Source organism: Trichomycterus rosablanca, chromosome 11 (assembly GCF_030014385.1).
Source record: "Trichomycterus rosablanca isolate fTriRos1 chromosome 11, fTriRos1.hap1, whole genome shotgun sequence".
NCBI lineage: Eukaryota > Metazoa > Chordata > Actinopteri > Siluriformes > Trichomycteridae > Trichomycterus > Trichomycterus rosablanca.
Window position 1 is genome coordinate 38,793,448 of NC_085998.1, and position 27,320 is coordinate 38,820,767.

At 41.5% G+C, this 27,320-nt stretch overlaps 2 protein-coding genes across 2 annotated transcripts in view; one reads left to right on the plus strand and one right to left on the minus strand.

Moving 5' to 3' along the window:
- veph1 (ventricular zone expressed PH domain-containing 1) overlaps positions 1 to 27,320 on the plus strand; it is an 81,336-nt gene that overhangs the window by 11,584 nt on the left and 42,432 nt on the right. Inside the window, exons 4-5 of the mRNA XM_063004919.1 lie at positions 17,092 to 17,255; positions 26,896 to 27,105. Of these exons, the coding sequence (XP_062860989.1) occupies positions 17,092 to 17,255; positions 26,896 to 27,105 (374 nt within the window). The remainder of the gene's footprint in view (positions 1 to 17,091; positions 17,256 to 26,895; positions 27,106 to 27,320) is intronic.
- On the minus strand, positions 105 to 13,999 carry ptx3a (pentraxin 3, long a). The gene is made up of 4 exons (XM_063004918.1): positions 13,982 to 13,999; positions 9,551 to 9,837; positions 4,961 to 5,521; positions 105 to 1,648 (listed from the first exon to the last, which is right to left on the minus strand). The coding sequence occupies exons 2-4, from the start codon at positions 9,684 to 9,686 to the stop codon at positions 1,011 to 1,013; spliced, it is 1,335 nt and encodes a 444-aa protein (XP_062860988.1). The 5' UTR covers positions 9,687 to 9,837; positions 13,982 to 13,999; the 3' UTR covers positions 105 to 1,010.

Consider the following 27,320-nt stretch of genomic DNA (forward strand, 5'->3'; position numbering starts at 1 on the left):
CAGTCACAGCAGAGAATCTCTATCTGTATATGGTAAAATGTAATTATATTAATTAATATTGTTTAAAATGGTGTTGTAGTGTTTAAAGAAGCGCCGGGTCCACGTGTACTATACATGTCTTTAATAATAAAAATCACCTTTTACATTCAGTAACAGACAGACGTTCTTTATACAACAGACAGCGTGTGGGTTCATTTCTTCCCTATAAAACACAAATACAGTATCATACATTTATCATCACATTAACAGAAAGAGGAAAAGTCCCGACTTTGTAAACATTTCACACACATTCAGTAACAGAACGTTAATATCGGAGGATTTCAGCAAAATCTGAGTACAAACACGGAAAAAATTAATCATTATTCATTTAAAAAAGATTTTAAACCAACACGCTACTGGATATATAACAGAAAATAACACAGGGTCATACAGTAATGCAACAGTTTATTAAATGTAAAAAATATATATATATATATATGTATAAATATAATACATGGAAATGTGTGGAAATTCTTTCTGGTAACACAGTCATAAAAATGCAGTCCGTCCAAAGTTCTATTCTCTTTTTATTATTTTTTTTAATTAAACTTTATTTATTTATTAATGTATACATTTTTATTCATTATTTATTTTTATTTTTGTATTTTATTTATTATTTTTATCTTTATTTATTTATTTGTTTTTTATTCATTTATTAATGTATTTTTTTCCCTTTCTTCATTTATTATTTTTTCTTTATTTTTATTTTTTTTGTTTTATTTATTTATTTTATTTATTTATTTGTTTTGTTTATTTATTTATTCATTTATTTATTTATTTGTTCATTGTATTTATTTATTTATTTATTTGCTTGCTTTGTTCTTTGGTGCTTGTGGTTTCTCCAGTTCTTTGGGAAGTGTAAATAAAAATCACATCCCTGACAGGAGCAGCTTTAATTCATCGACTGATCCACGTAGTTGCTCGCTGGGGGAACGTTTGAGTGTATTTAAGATGTTCAGCAGCAGTCGTATCTAGTATATGAGTTTGACTCCTCCTTTCTCCAAAAACTGAGACACGCCCCAGGCCACCAGGTTCCCACGGGCACCGCAGCTCCTGCCGTCCACCCGAGCCTGCGCCACGATCTTCTCCTCGCTCAGGACTCGGTCCCACGCGTTCACGCCGCTTATCTTCCCCGTGAAGCCCTCGTCGGCGTTGAACGTTTCCTGGAAGCCGAATCGTTTAGCCAGACCCTCGCCTGCGTACTCCTGACCCAGGACGGCGACCCCGCCGTCGGGCAGCTCGTGCCCCTCCGCCACGCCCGGAGAGTTTGCCACTTTCTGTCCGTCCACCCAGAGTGACGCCAGGCCCTGTTCTGAGCTCCAGGTTCCACACAGGTGCACCCAGCGCCCCTCCTCGATGGCATCCTGCGCCACCACCAGGTGCGTTTCGCCCCCCACGGTGAAGAGGGCGCTGTTCTTGCTCAGGAGCAGTTGCAGCTCCAGGGGGTTGCTGTCGGTGCCGTAGGAGAATAATACAGTCTTGTTGAGCACTTGGGTCGGTTTGGCCCACAGGCACATGGTGAAGGCGCGGCTCTGCATGGAATTCTGGGGGATCACCTCAGCGTAGGTCCTTGAAGATCGCATGGGGAAGAACAGAGCCGTGTCACATCCTAAAAAAAACAGAAATACAAACGTGTTTATTTATTTTAGCTAAAATAGCACTTTTGTTACAGGTAAGGAAAACCAGGACAAGGTGCCAATCCAAACCGTACAGAGCTTTAACGGCTTTCACTCTTCTGGGAGGGCTTTCTACTAGATTTTGGAGTGTGTCTGTGGGAATTTGCCTTGTGCACTGAAGCACAGTCATGCTGGAATAGAAAGGGACCTTCCCTAAACTGTTCCAACAAAGTTGTTCTTGGTATGCTGAAGCATTAAGATTTCCCTTCACTGGAACTAGGAGACCTAAGCCGACCCCTAAAAAACAACCCCGTAGTATGATACCTCCTCCACCACACTTCACAGCTGGCACAGTGCAGTCGGGCAGGTGACGTTCACCTGGCGAACGCCAAACTCAGACTGGTCCATCAGAATGCCAGATAGACAATCATGATCAGTCACTCCACAGAACATGTTGCCACTGCTCCAGAGTCCAGTGGTGGCATGTTTTACACCACTCTGATAGCATGAAGCTCCCGGTGCACAGTTTCTGCGCTGATTTTAATGCCAGAGGAAGTTTGGAACTCAGCAGTTAGACAGCCAGACTGTTGATTTCTAAGCTCTAGTTATTATACATTAACATTAAGAATATTTAAGATAAAAAAAAATATGTAATAATGCAGCAGTTTATTAAATGTACAAAAAATATATGTATAAATATAATAAATAGAAATGTGTGGAAATTATTTCTGGTAACACGTAGTCATAAAAATGCAGTCCATCTAAAGTTTGCATTAATATACATTCTATTTTCTTTTCATTTCATTTTTTAAATTATTTTTATTCATTTATTCTTGTATTTATTTGAATTTGTTTTTTTAATTTTTATTTATGTATTTTATTTATTATTTTATTCTTATTCATTTATTATTTATTTATTTGTTATTTATTTATGTATTTTATTTATAATTTTTATCCTTATTTATTTGTTATTTATTTATTTTTATTTATTCATGTATTTTAGTATTTTTATCTTTATTAATTTTTTTTTTTAATTTTTTTTTTAATTTTTTTTTTAATGTATTTAACTTTATTTATTTATTAGTTATTTATTTTTATTCATTTATGTATTTTACTTATTTTTTTATCTTTATTTATTTACTATTTATTTATTTTTATTTAAATATTATAATAAAGAATGTCTAGCACAATAATAATCATTTAAAGAAACATGATAAATACTAAGACATGCCAGACATGCTATATTAAACTAGAATTTTACATTATACATTAAAAAAAAAAAACACTGCCTCCTTTTTCCATCCCCCAGCTCACCCAGTGAATTTAGTTAACTGGTTGATTTAGCAGATTACTAATTCACAGGGTGATGAAGGTTTTAGTCAATGTTTATCTTCACTAACTGGAATGATCATTTATGAGGTGCAGTTTGTGTTTACTCATGACGTCTTTATCTTATATTAAAATAACTGAAGGATCTGAAATATTCAGATGTACCAAATTGGGCTAAAATCGAAGAAATTGGGAGCGGAGCGAGCACGCACTGTATACTTGACCGTCTCATGCACTATTTTCAGGTGGCTCTAATGTTTTGGCTCGTCAATGCCTATTAAAAACACAGACACCTGCTGGAATGATTAAAATCACACAAGTATGTAAACTTTTGGCCGTGTTTGCACATTCTAAAGGAACTAATGACGGACCCTTGTGGTACCACCTCAGTGAAGTTTAGTCTCCGAGTGTGGTCTGTAGTCTGTAGTCGTTATAGCTGTAAACTGTCGGCTGATGGTTTGAGCTGGAAAGTCGATTGTTTAAAAATGATCAACGTTTACGACTCGACACTTCAGCAGCCTTTTTATTTTTTTGGAAGATGTTCCTCAAGTTAAACTGCATCAAGATGATTAATAATTACATGTACACTATGTGGACAAAAGTATTGGGACACCCCTCTTTGCCACAGGTGTCAGTTAGTGAAATTTCTTCCCTCTTAGATATTCCACCACCAACTGTGAGGGGTGTTATTGAGAAGTGGAAGCGTTTCGGAACCCCAGCAGCTCAGCCATGAATTTGCAGACCAGATACTTATACAGAGCAGGGTCGCCAGCGCTCGGCTGACTCGATAACTGCTGAGTTCCAAACTTCCTCTGGCATTAAAATCAGCACAGGAACTGCATCTCGGGAGCTTTTAGCATCAGAGTGGTGTAAAACATGCCACCACTGGACTCTGGAGCAGTGGCAACATGTTCTGAGAAGTGACTGATCACGCTTGTCTATCTGACATTCTGATTGACCAGTCTGCCAGGAGACGTCATTGTGCCAACTGTGAAGTGTGGTGGAGGAGGTATCATTCTATGGGGTTGTTTGTTAGTGGTTGGCTTAGGTCTCCTAGATCCAGTGAAGGGAAATCTTAATGCTTCAGCATACCAAGAACCACTTTGTGGGAACAGTTTAGGGAAGGTCCCTTTCTATTCCAACATGACTGTGCCTCAGTGCACAAAGCTAGAAACAAGTTCTCACAGACACATTCCAAAATCTAGTCGAAAGCCTTCCCAGAAGAGTGAAAGCTGTTATAGGTGCAAAAGGGGTGGGGCCAACCCCATATTAATGCCTACTGGTGTAGAATTAACTGTCATAAAGCTTCTGTAGGTGATATGTGTAGGTGTCCCAATAATTTTGCACTATAAATAAGGCGTGTGGAACAGTGGACACTGACATGGACGACCTCTCTCATCATGGTTCGATCCCGTCTCGTGTCCAGCGCTCCCAGAATAGTCTCCGAACGGATAAAAGGACGCCTGATAAGACGGCCGGACACTCTGCCCTCCGTTTAATCTACACTGTGTGGCCAAAAGTATCCGGACGTCTGACCATGAGCTCATTGGACATTCAATTCCAAAACCATCTATTTAAGCTTTGAGACTTTAACAGCCTCCACTCATTTGACAAGGCTTGTCGATAGATTTTTGTACGTGGTACTGGGAGCTGTTCCCATTCAGTCTGGCACTGATTTTGCAAGGCTTAAGGTATTGGACTAATGATCAGAAGGTTGCTGCTTCAAGTCCCACCGCTGACAAGTTGCCTCAGTTGGGCGCCCAACCCTCAATTGCCCAAATTGTATTCGGCCGTAATTGTAAGCCTTTGGGGACTTTCCAGTCCATAAACTGGGTAACTGTACACTAGTACCCAGGATGTAGAGAGATACGTTGGGGCCAACTTGACACTTAGCTTGACGCGCTTCCAATTTTACGTTTTATACTGTATGTACGTATCTAAATAGGACCAGAGTGTCAGTGGCTCTTGTTTCTTACCTGCAGGCACTATTTTGCTGGCCATGGCTTGTGTGTAGAACACCAAGTGTTCTCGGAGGCTCTGCAGATCTTCCGACATGGCTTGTAGGCTTCTGGCCAGCCTTCCTTTATCCTCCACGTCTCTGTTCTCCTGCTCTAGATGTCTGGTGTTGAGACTCTTGACCCTGCCGTCCAGGCAGCTGCTCTCCACCTTATCGAGCCGGACCGCCTGCTCCCGACTGGCTTCCACGATTTGCTGCAGGGCTTCCTCCTGCCGTGATTGGTGCTTGATCACGTGGTCTTTCAGGTGATCCAGGGCTTGCTGAAGCTTCGCCTCGGCGTACGCTCCGGCCCGTCGCGCCGAGCCCTCGACGGCGGCCGCGCAGGAGCCGCTCGACTGCGCCATCAGCTCCAGGACCTCGGCGCGCAGCGACTGCAGGCCCACCTTCACGATGTCGTCCGAGTACTGGAGCAGCATGTTCTCCTTCATCTGCGAGTTCTCCAGCATGGTGAAGAGCTTGTCCCACTTGTTGAACTCCGGGGCCGAGCAAGGGCCAGAAGGAGGGTCGGTCGGGGCCTCCACTGTGAGGGCAGAGACACAAGTGGGGTTAGATGTCATGGACTAAATACACCGAGAGCAGAACTGACCTGTGTTTAGATAAAGGAGGGCCAGTTGAAGTGCTGATGCTGGTTTTAATTTAAGAAGCACTGGACGAGAGGTTGAAGCGGATGTTTAAAGGGACACGTGGCGCCTCAAGTTGGATGAAAAATTAAACCATAGATTCACAATAGAAGCCTTTAGTCTGAATCTCTGTGAAAATGGAAATGCAGTGAAAATTGCGCTCTAGATTCATCTCAAGGCTAATTTGATGCATCTAACCACAATTTGGGTCAGAATACTTTTTGGACTCGGGGACTGTGTATAAATTATGAACAATAAGGGACCCAGAACTGAACCTTGTTGGCCACCATGCTGCATTCTTGTTGGCTCTAACAAACTGCCACGCTTGCTGATTCAAAATTCACTCTGTAGTGTCCAAAACTCTCAAATTCTACCCGTACTAAAACAAACACACAACCGGAGGCGAGCGGTAGGTCGTTTAGCACATTAATTCGTGTTGATTCTGTATTATGATGACCTGCTTGAATTTAGTGTTATTAAAATGGTGATTAATGAAGAAGCAGAGCCGTTGGGCAACACATTTCTTTAGAATCGTAAAAACAATGGGATCGGGATGTTAACGCTTCATCATCAGATATAAACTCACACTGAATTCCTGCCTCGATGAGTCAAAAGCATTAATTGCTAAGAATTTCACTGGAAGGAGAGTCATTTTGCTAACGATCATTTCCCATGTTTATTTGATTAAAACCTTCTGCCAAGTCTTTTGTCTTCAGGAAGCGTTTGAAAAGAAGCTTTGTTCCTCGTATCTTACCGAGGGCCCCGGCGTGTTTACATCATTACCCTAAAACCGACGAGGTCTCGTTCTCTGAGCGGTTCCAGCCAGCTTTGGCCTGGACACAAATACGCCGACATAGAGATGTTTACATCCCGAGAGCGTCCCTAATGCTAACTGTGCAGTTGTAATTAAACGTGGGTCGCACACGCGCCTCTATAAGCGCCGTTCTGTTACGGACTGCTGACTCGCTTTGGCTCGGCGTTTCTGTGTTGACGTGAAATGCAGCTCGTCTCGGTTCCAGTAACTGACTTCATCCATTTTACTGCGCCAGCGAGCATCAGCAGCACTCAAGATTAATACAGTATACAATAATACAAGCTCAGTTTATATAGAAAGCTTAATCACTCTAAAATGCGTATTGCACTTGTGTAACAATGGACTCTCGACTACATGAGCACAAATGAAAACCTCGTGGTAAACCGTCCCAGAAGAGCAAAACGTCTTAATGCTTGTTTTAAAATGAGATGTCTGACAGATTATGGTCAGGTGGCCACATACTTTTGGCCATATAATGTAGTTATATTTAATCCTGTAGAAGATTATTGGCTGATATGATTATAATATGGTTGTATTATAGTAATTATAAAGTCTCTCACCAGACCTGAACACTTTCACCATGTTAGAATTTAGAATCAAATTTTCAGGTACGACTTAATTTACTCACTAGACGTAAAGATTGATGAATACCAATACAAATATTCCATAGAATAACACAGCTACAGGTAGTGAAGGACTAGCAGTATGAATTCAGTACATTAGAAGCACTTTTTTGCCTGATGGATGAACTATATGAGTAAAATTAAGGAGTTTTTTTGCGCACCACTAGTGGACAAGCATTTGTAGTTGGAAAAGGTTTGATATGTTAAACCAGTTTGCTGTAGTTAAAGTAAAGAGAAGCAAAAATGTATTTTGCAGGCTGATGGAAGTAAGATTATTTGGCAGACTGGTAGAAGACATTGAAGTGTTCAGTAAAAGTAAGTAATTTTGATTCTAATGAACAGACTGGTAGAAATATGGACATAATACATTTTACAATGATGATATTTGGCAGACTGGTAAAAGTAAGGTCATATTGCAGACTGATAGAAACACAAACAGGAGACACATTGAACTCTTACATTGAAGTTATTACAAAATTTACTAATGTATTTGGTAAAGTCAGAGTTTGTGGCAGACTGGTTTTACAGACTGGTAGATGGAATGTAAGTGAAGGGTTCTGACATTTGACAAACTAATTGGCAGACCGATGAAAGTGAGAAAGTTTGCCAACTAATAAAGGTAACAGCAGATAAAGCCATTTAAAGACCTGCTGAAGCATTTGACTGCTGTAGTTGGGTATTTGGCTGGCTGGTAGAAGTAAGAAGATTTTACAGACTGGTAGAAGTGTAATCATTTGGTAAGCTTGTCATAGTTGGGTGTTTGGCTGGCTGGTAGAAGCCGGAGCATTTGGAAAAGTTGTGGTAATAAAGGTAACAGCAGATAAAGCATTTTAAAGACCCGTTGAAGCATTTGCCTGTCAGGTAAAGCTTGTTGTAGTTAGATATTTGGCAGACTGGTAGAAGTGAGACGATTTTTAAGACTGGTAGTTCGGCAAATGACAGAATAGTTGAAGTGTTTTGTACATTTTACAGTTGTGGTAGATGGAGGGTAAGTGAAGCGTTCTGACATTTGACAAAGTGTTTGGCAGGCTGATGAAAGTGAGAAAGTTTGCCAACTAATAAAGGTAAGAACAGATAAAGCATTTTAAAGACCCGTAGAAGCATTTGGGTGGCAGGTAGTTTGGTTATTTGGCAGCCTGGTAGAAGTATTTTACACACTGGTATTAAGGCAAATTGAAGTAAGTGTGTTATTATTTTACAGTTGTGGCATTTAACAAACTGGTAGATGGAGGGTAAGTTAAATCATGGTTCTGGCATTGGACAAAGTGTTTGGCAGACTGATGAAAGTGAGAAAGTTTGCCAATAATAAAGGTAAGAGCAGATAAAGCATTTTAAGACCTGTTGAAAAGTTGGCTGGCAGGTAAAAGCTTGTTGTAGTTAGGTATTTGGCTGGCTGGTAGAGGTAAGACTATTTTACAGACTGGTAGATAGGCAATTGGCAGAACAGTTGAAGTAAGTGTATTGTACATTTTTCAGTCGTGTTATTTAACAGACAGTTTGCCAACTGTTAAGGGTAAGAGCACATAAAGCCATTTAAAGACCTGTTGAAGCGTTGGGTAAAAGCTTGTCATAGTTAGATATTTGGCAGACTGGTAGAAGTGTAATCGTTTGGTAAGCTTGCTGTAGTTAGGTATTTGGCTGGCTAGTAGAAGCCAGAGCATTTGGAAAAAGTGTGGTAATAACGATAAGTACAGATAAAGCATTTTAAAGACCCATAGAAGCATTTGGGTGGCAGGTAGTTTGGTATTTGGCAGCCTGGTAACAGTACAAGTATTTTACACACTGGTAGTAAGGCAGATGACAACAGTTAAAGTAAGTGTATTATTATTTTACAGTCGTGTCATTTAACAGACTGGTAGATGGAGGGTAAGTGAAGGGTTCTGATATTTGATAAGTAATTGGCAGACTGATGAAAGTGAGAAAGTTTGCCAACTAATAAAGGTAACAGCAGATAAAGCCATTTAAAGATCTGTAGAAGCATTTGGCTGACAGGTAAAGCTTGTTGTAGTTAGGTATTTGTCACGCTGGTAGAAGTAAGAAGATTTTACAGGCTGGTAGAAGTAAGAAGATTTTACAGACTGGTAGAAGTAAGAAGATTTTACAGACTGGTAGAAGTAAGAAGATTTTACAGACTGGTAGAAGTATAATTACTTGGTAAGCTTGTCATGGTTGAGTATTTGGCTGGCTGGTAGAAGTCAGAGCATTTGGAAAGAGTGTGGTAAAGTACATTTACATTTATCAATATGAAATTAATAAGGGAAATATATATTGTTTGGTAGTACAGTATAACGATATTAGACAGACTCTGTAGCAAAGACATAACCATGAATTGAACACATTTACCAGGACTGGAAAGGGGGGCATTCTAAAACATGACTTTGGACATATCTGAATATTGGGGTTGACATGTCCCATCAATATATATTGTCTACAGTCTTAATTTTGAGTATGATATGAATGGTATTCCTAAAAAAAAGAGCCATGGTACTCACTCAGGTTGGGATCTTCCTCGTCAATCTCGTTGTGGTAGGGATCGGGGTAGTTCTCCTCTATGCCATATTCATAAGCCTGAAGCATCAGCACTGAAGCCACCAAACACGCAGCTTGGAGAACCCTTCTGATCGGCATCCTGGCTGGTACGCGGGTCCGACTGGTATATCACCTGACTGAAGCGTCTCTGTCGCTGTATAAACGCTGAGCGACGTGTTGGCAGGGAGTCCGACCCGCTCTGAGCTACGAGTAAATGAGGAGTGAGCTGGAGTGAGGCACTCTCCACAGGCTATATAAACACACACACACACACACACACACACACACATAGGGGAGTCACTTCATTGGAGGTAGCCTGTGGGGTGATTACAGATCTGCTGTTCCTACAGTTGGGGGGGGAAAACGTGGTAACCGGGGGGTGGGGGGTGACAGGAAAATAGGGAGAGAAATGACGAGAGGCAAAAATTGCAAGTACCAGTTTGACAATGAAAGTATTGTTTTGTTTTCTTTACAGAAATGAAAATCACAATTACTTCAACATGGTTTACCCGGTTTAGTGCCCCCCCCCCCCAACACACACACACACACACACAATTTTACCAACACAACACATCTCCTTCTGGTATCCCAGTCTGTCTTTCTAGACCAGTCGTTCCCTTCCATTAATCTTCCATTTCTTTCTTATTCTTGCTCTCTTGCTGGGTGACCAGTAGTCCTTTTCCTACTAGACATGTCGATGAATGAATCGACTGGTGTTTAGGGATGTAACGATGCACCACAAGACAGTTAAAAATCGCTTCACATGTGTAATGATTCAAATCGATTTACATGTATAATGAATCGATATTCACTTTAAACAGCAGAGGGCGCTGGCGCTATTCACCTCGCCTGGTTGGCGTCACTACAGGGTTGCCAGGTTCGGAATTTTCCAGCCAAATGTATTAATGTGAGGATTCTTTCTTTATTCGTATTATTCATTTGTTTATTTAATAGGGATTTATTTTATTTCAGTTTTACACAAAAAGGGAAATGTGCAGCATTGTTTTACATAGTTTGTAAAGTTTAGAAATAAAAGGACATTCATTATTTCGATAAGTAACAGATAAACAAAAAAACTGTATTTTATTGAATTTTTTAAAAGAGAAAAAATAAAAGGAAACTGTCATAATTTGTCTTCAATTTAATTTTGTTAAAAAAAAAAACGTATCGTGAACCCAGTATCGTGAATCGCATCGCATCGTGGGTACTGTGTATCGTTACTGCCCTACTGGTGACCTGTCCGGGGTTAATTAATTTTAATACTGCTGTAAAGGTGAATGTGTCATGACACAGTGTGTCGACTTGCTAGTTACAGAATTATGTCTGGGAGGCACGGTGGCTTGGTGGGTAGCACTGACGCGCCTGTGTTGGACTGGTCCAGGGACCTGTCCGGGGTGTTTCCTGCCTTTCACCCAGTGAATCGGACCCACCGCCACCCTGAATAGGATAAAGCCATAGTAAAACGGACATAGAATGAATGAATGAATGAATCATGTCCTTCTACCTTGCGAAATAAGGCCAACAAAGGGGGCACGGAGGTGCATTTGATTGCCATGTCAGTTCTTATTAACTGACAGTCCCCTGCAACCCCGTTGAAAGGAGCTAATTCGCTTCAGGTGGAAGAGTTCATATTTACCACGGTTTCTTCCTCACAGATTTGCCAGCTCCTCTGTAGGCAACCTGCGTTCTGTTGAAACCTCTTTTGGTTTTCTACTGGCACATGAGACCAGCACACCGTTATCTCTTTCTGGGAACTCTGTAGGGGGACTTTGTAACCTGACTGCACGTATTTGTACTGTGGGATGTAACCAGAGCACCCGTTGGAAACCCACACAGACACGGGGAGAACACAGAAAAGTCCCAGATCACTAAACCTGGGAATCAAACCCAGAACCTGCACAGCTGACAGTGCTACCTTAGTAACTTTGATAAAGGCCAAATGGTTACGGTCAAACGACTGGATTAAAGTATCACCGAAACTGCAAGGAGTGCTCACAGGCAGCCGTGATGCCACAAAATGCCACTGGCACCTACACCATCAGTGGAGAGGCACAATGAGGTTCCCTCTTCCAACATTCGGTAGCCAAGGAAGGCATGAGGGGCGAATAATAATAAGCTTTTTGTTGACTAAACCTTTGAAGGTTGGCTTAAACTTTTACCTTTCACGTGTTATTATTTTAAACTCAATAAAAAGAAGAATGTGTGACTTGTTTATTCATGATGAGTGATCCACCAGAGTGTTTTGAACCAGGACAAGCCACGAACTACCAAGAATTTGGTGGGCAGCCAAGACTCGTGGATGCCAGATAACATGGTGTCTAAGGCTATGGTGTCTGGTGTGGAGGTGCTCCTGTGGCTCAAATTGCGGATAATTGTAATATTGCTGAATATGTACATGTGTCACGACACACAGTACGTCGAACCCTTCCGTGTATGAGGGTGTGTAATTACAGAAACATCCGGAAACATCCGGAGGATTAAATGTATTATATTCGCTGTAGGAAAAAAAAAGGTGTTGCTGCTTGTCATGATTTAATAAAAATATACACAAATGTGGTTTTAATAACCACACAAACAGATTTGCAGGTTACAGAATCATGTCTGGGAGGCACGGTGGCTTGGTGGGTAGCACTGACGCTCCTGTGTTGGACTGGCGACCTGTCCGGGTTGTTTCCCCTGAATAGGATAAAGCGGTGTTAAAACATACAATGAATAAACAAATGAATGAATCAGGTCCCTCTGCTTTGTCAATAAGGCTGACAGAGGGGGCACGGAGGTGCATATGATTGACATCTCAGCTCTTCTTAACTGACCATCGCCTGCAACCTGTTGAGAGCAGTTAATTGGCTCCAGGTGGAGGTGTTTCACGGTTATTTATTACGGTTTCTTCCTCACAGATTTGCCAGCTCTTCTGTTGGCAATCTGCTTTCTCTAGAAACCGCTCTTGGTTTTCTACTGGCTTATGAGACCAGAACGCTTTTATTTCTTTCTGGAAACTCAGTCCATGTTGCATCAAGAGGGAACCAAATACCAGCCAGATGTTATTTTGAAGTGGGTCCCATGTTCTGGGTTGCTTTTTTCCCCTCTTTTTCAAAGAACTGGGTTACCGCAGGGCCAGTTTTCATTTCTGCTCTATCCCTTTTCTGTCCACTTTCTCTGTTGTGGGCTGCTGATGTTTTTGTGTCTGTCATTAGTTATTTTGGTCCCTTTTTTTTGTTTGTAGCATTTTTAGCCACAGTTTTATTCTACCTTGTTTTATTATATTGCTAATTGGGTTCGTTTTTAATTCCTGTAGGTGGCGAAGGTGGCTTTAATCATTATAAAACTGGACTGTTCTTCCTACAGAAAAATTATTCCTCACAAGTTGCTGGTGTAGCATCAGCAGAACTTAATGCTAAACATCAGTCACATACACAACTGTAACTCAAAAATGTCTGAACTCATTGTCCTAATTCTAAATTTGTTCAACCACAATTGTTTTTTTGCTCTGAAGCACATCGACCAAGTTTCAGATCACACTTTAGACCACACGTCCTAATACACTAATAACAGTGTAACCCTCTCGGTTCCCTGGACGTGGAACGCGGTTCCTCTAGGTGCCGTACATGCAGAGGCGTTCCTAAATGTGGAAACTCTTGGAGAGCTCTGACTCAGTCCAGCTGAGATGACTGGACCTGTTGTTCCTGGTAAGGACGGTCAGGCGTTTGTAATGGTCAATTTCAGACTGAATCGTGCCTTTGAATTAGGAATGTTAAGCTCTCTGTCGGCTGAATGTTTAAATGTTGGGAATAAACTCTTTACCGTTTATGTTTTATTTTATTCTGAAAACATTATTTTTCATTATTTTAAAACATTCTTAATAATGTTTAAGGGGCAGTGGAAGCTCGGCGGTTAAGGTACTTGACTAGTCATTCGAAGGTTGCCAGTTCCAACCCCATCACCACCAAGTTGCCACTGAGGCTCTCAACCCTCAATGATAATTGTAAGTTGCTTTGAATAAACTGAACTCTCCGAATTCAGATCTCAGCTCTGCTACCAGTCAGCTGGGCGCCCCTAGTGGGCACAATCGACAGTGCAGACGGTGCAGCAGACAAAATCGGGGTGGAAAAAGTCTAAGGACCCTGGTCAGTAGGCCGAGGTGCCTGTAGAGAAGTAGAGGAACATGGAGATCAGCGTGTGACTCTCCATACGTGAGACCGACCTCACACGCCAACCCACCGAAATACACGCAAATAAGAAGGGGTCGGTGGAGGAAGCATGTCAGAGGGAGGGCGTGTCAGGAGAATATACCCTCCTTATACACCATCTGGGTCTCTAGCAGAGGAAGAGGAACTGGCTACGACTAAACTGGGAGAAAAAGGGAGAAATGCAGAAATAAAATAGTAAAAACAAACCTTTACGAGCTCAGCACCGCTCCCCCGGTACTCTTCTGAATCTGCTGTTCACGTTCCACTGGACACTCTTATAAATACTTCATGCTCCCCTGCGAAGGCATCTCACGAACAATCATATGTACCGTACACGTACACGTACGAGCTCACGTGCAGCATCTGGACGTTATAAGTCAGTGGAGACGTGAGATGAATGAGGAGTCCTCCTCAGAGCTCTGTAATTACAGGTTGTCAGTGATCACAGCTGGTTCGGAGACGGAGCCCGAGCGACGTCTGGATGTTTGCTTCTCGTTATCTTTATTTATTATAGCTTACTGACTCTACGGGGTGCAGAATAAGTCATGTTTGCAAACGGTGGGTGGATTTCCAGGTCCTGCCAGCCATTAGGCTTAATCTGGGGAATATATTTGTGCATTAAGTTATCACACAGCGAGGGTTGTTGGGGTGAAATAACCATCAAATCCATAATGAAACTGTGGGGTGGTTTCACTTTTAAACTTGTGTTTACAGCTCGGGGTTATAAGAAACACTGAGAATCGGCTTCTCTTGAGAGTCGGAAATGTTTAACATGACAACTTAGGGACACCAAACGTCTCTTAATTATCACTGGTCAGTGCTCTGTTCTGCTGAAATGACCAACCTCAAATGTTCATCAAAAGTTAAATAATAATTTTTTCTTAAAATAGGTTTAAATGGTTGGAAAAAACATAAAGTAAACATTATTACGTTTCTTCTGCACTACAGTACATGAAATATAACATTATATTAGTATTTAATTGGTACTTTTATTCTTACTCAAGGTGTTTTGATGCATTGTGAGATTGTATCTAGTAGTTCAAACTTGATTTTGTAATTAATGTAATTAATTATTGTTACTATATAATTAAAAGAATAGAAGGTGCTTAGGTGGCATAGCGGAATATTCCGTTAGCACACCAGCGCAGAGATTCTGAACACCTCAGTTGCCATCGGTCGGCTGGGCACAATTGTCTAGCGGGCATAATTGTCAGTGCTTGCAGCAGACACGTTTCTGCTAGGGCGGGATGACCGGACCATGTGGGTGAGGTAGACAGATTTACTACGATAAATGCATAAATAACATTAAAAAAATAGCATGGTTTAAAAGAATGATACTAATGATTTAATAAACTCATTTTAACAGGCACATACACACGAAATGAACTTGTACACAAATGCCCCCTTGTGGAGACTTTAGGTTACATCTTGTAAACCACAGTAGAACCAGTTTGCCACCATTTTAATTATTAAGTATATTCGTTTTGTGTTTCGTTTTAATGCGTTGTTTGTGTTGGCTGGGTCGCGGTAAAAATTGTGGACAAAATTTGGCTTGCTTGAAAAAAGTTTACAAAACCCTGTTATAATGGAATACAGAGGAATTTTTACCATTAATTGACCAATAATCATATAAATAATAATAATAATGTATTACAGGTTCTTGGAGTTGTGGTGTTCAGTAATTTATGGTATTAAAGGTAAAGATGTGAGGAAATATATTGAAGTTTTAAAGTAAATAAAGGAATAACTGTAGTCATCAGAGCCAAAAGAGCACCTAGAAGCTCAGCCCAGGTCGTGCAACGGGATTCGGAGCTCTCAGAGTTCAAATAGAGATGAGTTTTGGACAATTTGTTGAAGAAATTAGCTTTATGTTGGACACACTGCTGCAGATCCACAGCAAAGCTTAACTACAGTACAGTGAAACACAAATGCAGTATTAGCATTGATCTGAAGCACACACACACACACACACACACACACATGTGGTGCATTATAAGCTAGTTTTTCAAATCCAGTATGAACCAGCATGATATAATAATGTATTAGGTATCAAAAATCACTTCCTGCAGGACGACCGTGTGTGCAGAGAGATTTATGATGGGAAGGTTTATCAGGACCAGATCTTGTTCTGCATCTGATCCCTGAGGATCAGGAGAGGTGTGACCGGCCGGGTAAAGGATTTAACACCGTGAAGTGGAAAACACTACAGTCCTGTTCAGGAGGGGATTTCATCTCTGGGGTCTCTCGCAGACCTGCACGTCTGATCCGAATGTTCCCACACGTTTGTTATCGTGGCCGGTTCCAGTGGAAGCGTGTTGTGTCCAGACTCGAGAGTGTTTATGTGTGTATGTGGTCACCTGTGGGATGTTTGGGATCTGGATCTTTGTCAACTGGATGAACAGGAGCTCAAATAAGGCCGGAGTTCCTGGAATACCGTAGTTTAAGCTCTGGTATTCCTTTCTAAGATAAGATATCGTCACTGTACAAGTACAGTAAGACGTTGTTTAGAGCAAACCTGTGGATTCTTAATTATGTTAAATTACATAAGAAGTTAATTAAATTTACAGCGGTACCTTAAAACTGGACATCAGTTGGTTTTGGGAGTGGCTTCAAGTTTTAAAGATGTTGAGTTTCAGGGTATTTTTCCCCTAAGGATGTTTGGATAGTCTCATGTAAAATAATGAGGTTGTTTTTGACACTTAAACACTGAAAATAACACAAATATAATATAAACACACTGAAATACAATTACAAACAGTTAAACATCAATAAAAATACAATAAAAGCTGCACTTTAGTTTTACTTCTTTATTGTTTCCTGACGCTTCTTAATGGTGGAGATGCTTGATGTTGGAATACCGTATTCCCTTCAGCACCGGCGCATTCACATGAGAAGTAACAAAACTGCTTATTTCCTATGAAGTGTGACGGCGGGTGCACAAAACTTAGCGTGACTTACTGTAGTAAAACAGCGAGTGAGGAATGTGATTAGTGGAGGAACTTATGAGCAGTAATAATGAAGAGAAGTTTAGTGCTCCTGTCTCCTTCTTTTACTACATTAAACCACGTTAAGCTTTATTTTCAACCAGAAGCGTTTTAGACTCTGGGAGAAGCTGATTCTGATTCTCACCATTTCTCAGAAGCTGGAGCTGTAACACAAGTTTAAAAGTGAAACAGTGAGGAGAATCCAGATAAACACAGATACATGGTGCTGTTTTTTATATGGGACGTCTGACAAGCTTGTGATCAGGTGTCCAAATTCTTTTGTCCATATAGTGTAACTAATATAGATTATAATTCATTTTTTGTTATTTATAGGTAACGGCATGTTGCTCCGGGTCCTTCCCTCGATCTATCCTCTTGCGCCGGATCCAATCCACCAGCAGATCCAGCGTCTGGTGTCCATGATTCCCGATCTTGACCCGACCAGCAGGCAACACCTACTGCGACTGCTGCAGATGATTTCTGAGCTGCACCCACTGGTGAGAGGGTTAATCTAAAAGTGGATTTGAAGGTGATGTTTTCCACATCGGTTTCATTTGGGTTACCCATGATTCATCAGTTCAAGTTTAATATCAAACACCATCACGGCTGAGCACTGTCGCCTCACAGCAAGAAGGTCCTGGGTTCTCCCCGTGTCTGTGTTGGTTTTCCTCTGGGAGCTCCGGTTTTCTCCTACAGTCCAAAAACATGCAGTCAGGTTAATTGGAGACACTGAATTGCCCTGCATTCACCATTGCCTAGGTGAATGTGTGTGTGTGTGTGTGTGTGTGTGCCCTGCGATGGACTGGCGCCTCGTCCAGGGTGTTACTGTGTGCCTTGCGCCCATTGAAAAGCTGGGATAGGCTCCAGCACCCCCCTGCGACCCTGATTAGATAAGCGGTTAAGAAACTGAGTGAGAGTGAGTGAGTTCACCTCACTTACACGTTGTTTTTGCTTCACCTGGGAATCGAACCCATGACCTTCTTGCTGTGAGGCGACAGCGCTACCCTCTGAGCCAGGGTGCCGGCGAAAATGCTAAAGGTGTTATTCAGGGTTTTACAGCTAGAAGGTCCTGGGTTCGGGAGCAGTCCGGGTCCTCTCTGTGTGGAGTTTGCATGTTCTCCTCGTGTCTGTTTGGGTTTCCTCTGATAGTACAAACACATGCAGCCAGGTGTGTGTGTGTGTGTGTTGATGGACTGGTGACCTGTCCAGGGTGTTTCCTGACCTTCATCCAGTAAAAACTGCCACAACAGTCTCTCAGTGTGGAAATAGTTTTAATCACTAAATGATCGTTTGGACGAGGATTAAAAATCACAAAAATTTTTATCGCTTTAATTTTAGCGCTCGTGTCATGCGTGTGAAGAGAACGGAAACCTCGCTGATGCCACCGCTGGGTGTGGGATGCCCGTGGGGGACAAAAAATCAGGTGTGGGTGAAAGGTCAGGTATTTGGGGTGGGAACAGCAGAGGGGACGGTGCGAAGGTCAGACGGGGAGGGCGAGACGCGCTGAGTTACGAGCGTTCAGTGGAAAAGAAAGCATCAGGTGGATCCGCGAGTGAGAGATTAACACGCCCGGCGATGCCGCCGTCGTCCGTTTTACCAGCGCGCAGACGGATGGGGAAACAGAGAACCATCCGAAAAATGTACAAGTCATCAAAAAGCGCTGCTGTGCTCAGACCGGGGTGGAGAGAGACTTATGTGATGGGAAAAGGGGAAACAGATCCAGGCTTTCCTAAATGTGGAAATCATAGCAGCTCCCCGGAGAGCTCGGCTAACGTGGAGCGCAGGCAAGCCAGAAGTTATGACATAGCTAAATTAAATGCAGGAACTGTCAGGAGCCAGTAACGTCCACGATGGGGGGTCAGAGAAGCACACGGTCAGGAACGCGGTCTGTTAATGCGCAGTTGCGCAAGTTCAGTCCTATTAAATGAGCAGGGAGAGTAAAAATGAAGATTTAGCAATAGGAATACGTTTGTACACTGTGTGTGTATCAGAAAGCAGCTGTTTTGGTTTTACAGATGTGCACGAGCGCACTGGAACCTCGGTTTTCGACCTTAATCCGTTCCAGAAGGCTGGTAGAAGTCCGACTTGGTCAGAAAACGAATCGATTTTTCATGTAGGAATTCGTGTAAATCGGATTAATCAGTTCCAGACCTGCATTATAAAGCATTTATAACCTGTATAATAATAGTGACATGCTTAAAATCATACTATAAAACCATATTTATCTTGATCATAAATATATAAACACCAAAAATATATGAAACATAAAAAAATGCTCTTCATATACCGCAACACTGTTGCTGCTCACCGGAGCGCTTAATCCACAAGCACAGCAAAAGCGCTTTCTCAGCACCAAGCTTGAGAATGATCTACAGTATTAACTGACAGTATGGGAAAGGTCAGTGGCAAACTGGGTCAAAGTTTATTCAGATGAAACATTAAGCTCAGCGGCGAGAAGCTCGGGTCTCAGTACCTGGATCGGCCTCTACTGCGCGTTACTGTGGTTATCCAGTAACCCGTGATTATTTTTGGGTGGTTGTTTGTATTGTACGCTTCCATTCACATGACACGACGATTAAACCCGTCAACGCAACCATTAATAGTGATGCTGTATGGCTTTAGTTTATCGTACGTGTCCGTATGCTATAAGTCTGTTGGGGCCTCGGTTAATGTACTGGTAACGACGCAGACACTGGGCGCACCGATGGCGACATTCTCCTAAATAATCACAGTTTATTGCAAAGCCGTTTCAGCGTCCTCACACTAATAACAAACTGGTGCTGATGTGCAGGAGATCGAGGATTTCTTTATTTGTGAAACCAATACGATAGTAAGATTTACATTTACATTTTCAGCATTTAGCAGACGCTTTTATCCAAAGCGACTTACACAATGAGCTGAACACAATGAGTAATTGAGGGTTAAGGGCCTTGCTCAGGGACCCAACAGTGGTAACTTGGTGGTGGTGGGGCATGAACCGGCAACCTTCTGTTTACTAGTCCAGTACTTTAACCACTGAGCTATCACTGCCCTGATAACTTTACCACATCATGAATATTTTGACTTTATTATTGAAATTATTTTGACTTTATTCTTGAATTTATTTCAACTTTATTCTTGAATTTATTTTGACTTTATTATTGAATTTATTTTGACTTTTTTTCTCGAATTTATTTTGACTTTATTATTGAATTTATTTTGAATTTATTATTGAATTTATTTTGATTTATTATTGAATATATTTTGACTTTATTATTGAATTTATTTTGACTTTATTCTCTAAATCAAAACTTTTTTTTTTAAATTTTTTATATTTTTGTTACAGTGGCCCTAATACACTGTCGTATCATATGAACTTGCTTGTGTAGGTGAAAAGAAGTGGTCGGCTAATGCACACATGTCGGAGAGGTCGTGTGTTGGTCATGACCCGCCTCGTTTAGGCAGTAGAGGAAGTGAAATGTGATTGGATAATCAGATATGGCAACACTGGAAGAAAAATTGGGAAATCCAACCATGTGTGTCACCCTGGACCCTGTTATGAAGCTTATTTAGAAATCGATTGCACATAATTTGGGCTTGATCCTGTTAGGTAGCACATTTGCTAAATACTGTAATTTTTTAGAGGAACGTGACACACACACACACACACACACACACACTCCTACTGTCAGTCATTTGCTCCACGCTGGAGTTTCTTCCTCAGTTGTGAAACTTTGTACAGAACAATAAACAATACTGAATTTTCTGGTGACTCTCAGTTTCTCAGTCACTCTTTCCTAGAAGAGCCGAGAATCAGGAACTCATTACAAGTGGGCAGCTCTGAAACCGGCCAATCACAGAGCTGCTTCTACTGGACTGGACCGGATCTGAACCTCTGGAGACGCAGTGAGAAATTCGGGAGTTGTTTTCTATTTTTACCAGACCCCCACTGAATCCCGATACCGCGGTGTTCGGCGCTGAGGTCAGGGTAGCAGAGGAGAACCCGGCGCATGTGCTTCCCATCAACTTTCACCGGCTCGTTTTTATCTGGAGTTTAGATCTGAGTCCCTGAAACTGTACTGTAGGGATTACAGTAATGCTGGACCCACTGTGACCCTGACCAGGATTAACCAGTTAACAGAAATAAATGAATAAAAAGCATAGCACACAGATGTTTGATCGCCAAGAAACCTTTAATGGTTTTAAAATTCGTTGATGTGTTGGGTTTTGGTCCTGCACTTGAGTCAAGTCAAGTCAAGTCAACTTTATTTACATAGCGCTTTTTACAATATACATTGTCTCAAAGCAACTTTACAAAATCCAGGACCAACAGATACAAAAACCCCTGTTGAGCAAGCCGAGGGCGACTGTGGCAAGGAAAAACTCCCTGAAAATTACAGGAAGAAACCTTGAGAGGAACCAGACTCAACAGGGCCCATCCTTCTTGGGGGATACTTTAAATAAATACACGATTTACACAAATCATACAAACACAGAATTGAATGATCTAAAAGTCATACAGTGGTAATAAATAGATAAATAAACAATTAAATAATAATAGAGTTGTTATCCGCTCTAGTCTTCAATAAAGTCTGTAGTGATTTCTTGTCGTTGCAATTACTCCAGACCCGTCACATCTGACAGGAGCAGCATCGTTGTCCCGGCAGTCTCGACTTTAATCCTTAACCTCGGCGGGTGAACAGGTTTCCATCAGAATGCCCTCGGGGTAAAACAACAGAGAATGTAGTTAATAATGTACAATGCTAGTTGACAAACAGTTTTACAGAGAGTTTTAGACTCCGGCAGCCCTAATTATTACAGCATAACTAAAAGTGAGAGCGAGCAGGTAACAAGGTCATGAAGGCTTTCACAGGACATCAGCGCCCATCTCCCCACCGTCATCAAACCTGAGTGATCGGACAAGAGAGGCAGAACGACAGCAACCCAACATCCCTGATCACCACAAGTTTCTATGACCAAGAACCCCCAAGCTCTGCGCCTTTGTCTATATTAATCAAAAGCCTGAGAAAATAAATATGTTTTCAGTTTAGACTTAAACATTGAGACTGTGTCCGAATACCGAACAGAGGCAGGAAGATTATTCCAGAGTTGTGGAGCTTTGTAAGAAAACGCTCTTCCACCAGCTTTGGTCTTTTTAATTTTAGGAACTATAAGTAACCCTGCATCTTGTGAACGAAGTGGACGTGCTGGGTTGTAGTAATTAATAAGCTCACTCAGATACTGTGGAGCCAGACCATGTAGCGCTTTATAGGTTAGTAAAAGTATTTTGTAATCAATGCGAAATTTAACTGGCAGCCAGTGTAGAGATGATAGAACAGGAGTGATATGATCAAATTTTTTAGTTCTAGTTAGCACTCGAGCTGCTGCATTTTGAACTAACTGGAGTTTGTTTAAGGATCTACCAGAGCATCCAGTTAGAAGAGCATTACAATAATCTAACCGAGAAGTTATAAACGCATGGATCAGTTTTTCGGCGTCATTAACAGATAGTATATTTCTTATTTTAGAGATATTACGCAAATGATAGAAAGCAACTCTAGTAATATTATTAATGTGTGTATCAAAGGAGAGATCTGAATCTATTGTGACACCTAAGTTTTTTACATCTGGGCTGGGAGTAACAGAGAACGTGTTTAAGTTTAGCACCAGGTTAGACAACTTGTCTCTTGCAGCTTTAGAGCCAACAAGTAAAACCTCAGTTTTATCTGAATTAAGTAAAAGAAAATTACACGACATCCAGTTTTTTATGTCGTTTACACAATCTTCTATCTTACTGATTGTGTCAGTATCATTTGGTTTGGCTGATATATACAGCTGTGTGTCATCTGCATAGCAGTGAAAGTTTATGCCATGTTTATGAATAATTTCACCTAGTGGAAGCATATAGAGTGTAAATAATAGCGGTCCAAGTACCGACCCCTGTGGAACACCACACTTTACTTTTGTAGTTTCTGAGCATTTATTATTTACATAAACGAATTGAGAGCGGTCAGTCAGATATGATTTAAACCGAGAGTGCGAGTCCTTTAACACCTACTGTATTTTCTAGCCTCTCCAGTAAAATGTTATGATCGACCGTATCAAACGCTGCGCTAAGATCTAATAGAACAAGAAAAGAGACACATCCATTATCAGAAGACATTAACAACTCGTTAACTACTCTAATTAATGCGGTTTCGGTACTATGGTTGGGTCTAAATCCTGATTGAAATTTTTCATGAATACAATTTTCATTCAAATAAGAACATAGCTGTTTGGAAACGACTTTTTCTAATATCTTTGAGACAAAAGGAAGGTTTGAAATTGGCCTATAATTAGATAAAACATGTGGATCAAGATTAGGTTTTTTAATCAGGGGTTTAATAACAGCACTTTTAAACAATTTAGGTACATACCCAAGGCTAAGGGATGCATTGATTAATGTAAGCAGGGGCTCTACAATAGCTGGGAGTAAATCTTTAAGTAAACGAGTTGGAACAGGATCGAGTATACACGATGATGACTTCGATGATTTAATCAACACAGTTAGTTCATTTTGGGAGATTGGATTAAAGGAATTTAGTTGGATTAACTCGTTACTATTATCACCAATGCTGCTCGGAGTGAGTCCATACTTAACATTGGCAAGTGACACACTCTGACTCTGAAGTCGTATTTTTTCTATCTTGTCATTAAAGAATTTTAAAAAATCATCGCTGGTACAGTCAGGCGGTATATTAGATTCAGTTTCATTGACGTTTTTAGTTAATTTGGACACTGTCTCAAAAAGGAATCTAGGATTGTTTTTATTTTTCTCTATTAGGGATGAATAATATACAGATTTAGCTTTTATAAGTGCATGTTTATACTCAGTTAGAGCATCTTTCCAAGCAATCTTATACACCTCCAGTGTAGTGTGACGCCACTTACGTTCTAATTTTCGTGCTGCTTGTTTAAGTGCGCATGTGTGGTCATTGTACCATGGAGCAAGTTTTTTCTCCCTAATCAGTTTAGTTTTGAGTGGGGCTACGTTATCTAAGGTTGTGCGCAGTACGGTCTCTAGGTTTTGAGTTGCCTGATCTAGTTCTTTAGGTTCTGATGCTGATATATTTGGTAATTCTGGTAGGCAGTTTATGAACGCTGCTGCAGTTGCAGATGTAATAGTGCGCTTACATTTAAAACGATGTGGTTGCTGTATATTATTGGACAGGGACACTTCATATATTAGTAGGGAGTGATCAGAGATTAAGTCATTCTGTGGTATAATTTCCAGGTTGTCTATGTTTATACCATAAGTAAGTATTAAATCTAAGGTATGTTTACAGCGGTGAGTGGGTCCTGTTACATTTTGGGTGATGCCTAAAGATTCTAAAATAGAGTCAAACGCAATTTTGAGTGGATTACACTTATCCTCATAATGAATATTAAAGTCACCAACAATTAGAGCTTTCTTAGTTGATAAGACTAATTTAGAAAGAAAATCGGCAAATTCGTTAAGAAATTCTGAGTAAGGACCAGGGGGTCGATAAACAGTAACCAGTTTAAACATACTATTTTTATCAGATGAACATTTATTGGTTATGTCAGAGATAAGAACTTCAAACGAGTTTGTTATGGGAGTTGATTTTACAGTAAGACCTATGTCTTTATCATAAATTGTGGCTATTCCTCCACCACGACCGCTAAGACGTGGCTTATGTTCATAACTGTAACCCGGAGGAGATGCTTCATTTAAACCTAGATACTCATCAGGTCTAGCCCAGGTCTCGGTTAAACACAGGGCACTAAGACAATTATCTGTAATTATTTCATTTACAATTACTGTTTTGCATGCAAGTGACCTGATGTTTAGAAGTCCTAACTTTAGTTTAACTTTACTAGGGTTTTCATGATGCTCATTTAGATTAATTTTAATTAAGTTATTATGACATACTTTTTGATTTTGTTTTGGCTTACACCTGCCACGGTAAACAGACACAGTCTCAATGGTTTGTGACCTAAGGATTCCGGGTGACGTCCGATGGCGACTCGCAGACAGTTGGTTAGGCCTGTTAGTCTGCTGCCTGGTCTTGGCTCTGGATAGTCTTTTAACACTATCTGCCGCTACACTAACGCGGTGGTAAAGCCTGTCACCTATGCTGTAAGAAATGCGAGCAGCACCCTCCCACGTGGGGTGGACACCATCCCGCTTCAAAAGACCAGGCCTTCCCTCGAAGGTGGACCAGTTATCTACAAAATCAATGCAGTTTTCTGAGCACCATTTAGACATCCAGCGGTTCAGCGACAACAACCTGCTGTAGGTTTCGCCACTGGGTCGAATCGGTAAGGGGCCAGAGCACACTACTGCCTCAGACATCGACCTAGCTAACTCACACACCTCTTTAACATTACTCTTAGTAACCTCAGACTGCCGTAAACGAACATCATTAGTGCCGACGTGGATAACAATCTTCGAAAATCTACGATTAGCTTTAGCCAGCACTTTCAGGTTTGCTCTGATGTCAGGCGCCCTGGCCCCCGGAATACAAGTGACTATGGTTGCTGGTGTCTCTATGGGGGTTGCAATACGCACGTGTCGGAGCTGAGAATCTCCTATAACCAGAGCACTTACATTAACAGGCTTCTCAGCGGGTGGCTCACTGAGTGGGGAAAACCTGTTGGACACGTGCAACTGAGATGGTCGGTGCTTTTCCCTACGACTATGTCGCCGAGACGTCACCCAGTCGCCCCGCTGTGAGGGCTCTAATGCCGGAGTCTGGGGTTCTGTACCTGAACTGCTGGCATTCGGGACTGCTACAGCTGAATCTAAGCCCTCACTAGTAGTAGTCTGTTCTAACGCCCGAATGCGCCCTTCTAACACTGAGATCTTCTCCGTCAGACTAACAACTAATCTACACTTATCACATGTAAAGTTATCACTAAACACGGAGAAGGAATAACTGAACATATTACACTCGGAACATGGATACAAAGCTCCTGCTGGGGCCATAGTAACAAAGAAATATACTTAGCTTTACAAGATGAGTTGGAGATGATGTTTATGTTGGATTCACCGGCGCTTCTGCTGGTAGTCACAGAAGAACGGCTTTAATTCCGGATGAAACAGGCGATGATGAGCTGGAATACAAAAACCACCAACCAAACAACACAAATGCGCTTCGTTAGGACAAAAGCGGCTGTAATTCTAAAGGAGAACGGTGTTATGCGCTGGTGTACAAAACAAATAAACGCGCTTCCTACGAACAGAAACGGTTATAACTCCCCACAAAACAGAGGTGTTTTAAGAGCTGAAATACAGAACACAACCAAACACAAACGCACTTCGTGCGGACCGAAAACGGTTTTAATTCTGGATAATTATGATGTTTATGCGCTGAAGTACAAAAACAAACAAAACCGGCTTCGTTCGGATGCCGGTAGCAGAAGTTTCCTAGTTTCCAACACAGCACGAATTTACGTTAGTAAACACAAGCGCTTTTTTACGATAAACAAAATAAAACTAAATCAACAACACACGGAAGATTAACGTATAAATTATATGTTTAAAACATACGTATATAAAAAGTTATTTAGCTAAAGGCTACAAACAAACAACTAGGCTAGCGTCTCAGCGTGCGTACCACCGGAAGTGACGTCACAGCAACGTAATGCCTCCTTGAGTCTGTACTGTTCTCTTGGTGTATTTCACACACTAGGGGCAATAATAATTAATAGCTCCAGTTAACCTGACTGCACATCTTTGGACTGTGGGAGGAAACCGGAGCACCTGGAGGAAACCAACACAGACACGGGGAGAACATGCCAACTCCTCACAGAAAGGACCCAGACCGTTTAAACTGGGAATCGAACCCAGGACCATCTTGCTGTGAGGCAACTGTGACTGAAGTGAGCCTGAACTCAATATTAACGCCTGTGGTTTTGGAATGGGGCGGCACGGTGTCTCGGTGGGTAGCACTGTCGCCTCACAGCAAGAAGGTAGAACGATCTGGGTCCTTTCTGTGTTAAACTGGCATGTTCTCCCCATGTCTGCGTGGGTTTCCTCCGGGTGCTCCGGTTTCATCCCACAGTCCAAAGACCCACTGTGACCCTGACCAGGATAAAGCGGTGGTAAACCAGACAATCCATATCATGTAAGTTCACTTATTTATGTAATCCTAGACGTTGGCCCCTGTGGTGCCGTCCCTGACCGCTCACCTGAGCGACGCTTCCTTGAATGAAGTCCTGCTGTCCTCGCTGGTGGACGTGGCTCAGGTCAGCCCTGCCTCCCTCCACCCGTTCCTGCACACGCTGAGGACTGTGGGTCAGCAAACACAAGGACTGCTGGGACATGTGGCTAAAATCCACGGGGCCGTCGGCCTGACCAGTGAGGTGAGTACCAGTAATCACACAGTGATCGGAGGGGAAAAGTTTGTGAACCCTTTGGAATTAACTGGATTTCTGTGTTGAATTACTAAAAAATATATTGTTTTATCTTCATCCAGGCCATAATATTTATTATTTATTGAGCTGTTATTAAGCAGGAATTTATCATTTTTTCATTACTTTTGAATCACACCAAGAGCACAACGTTTCTGAGGGTGAAA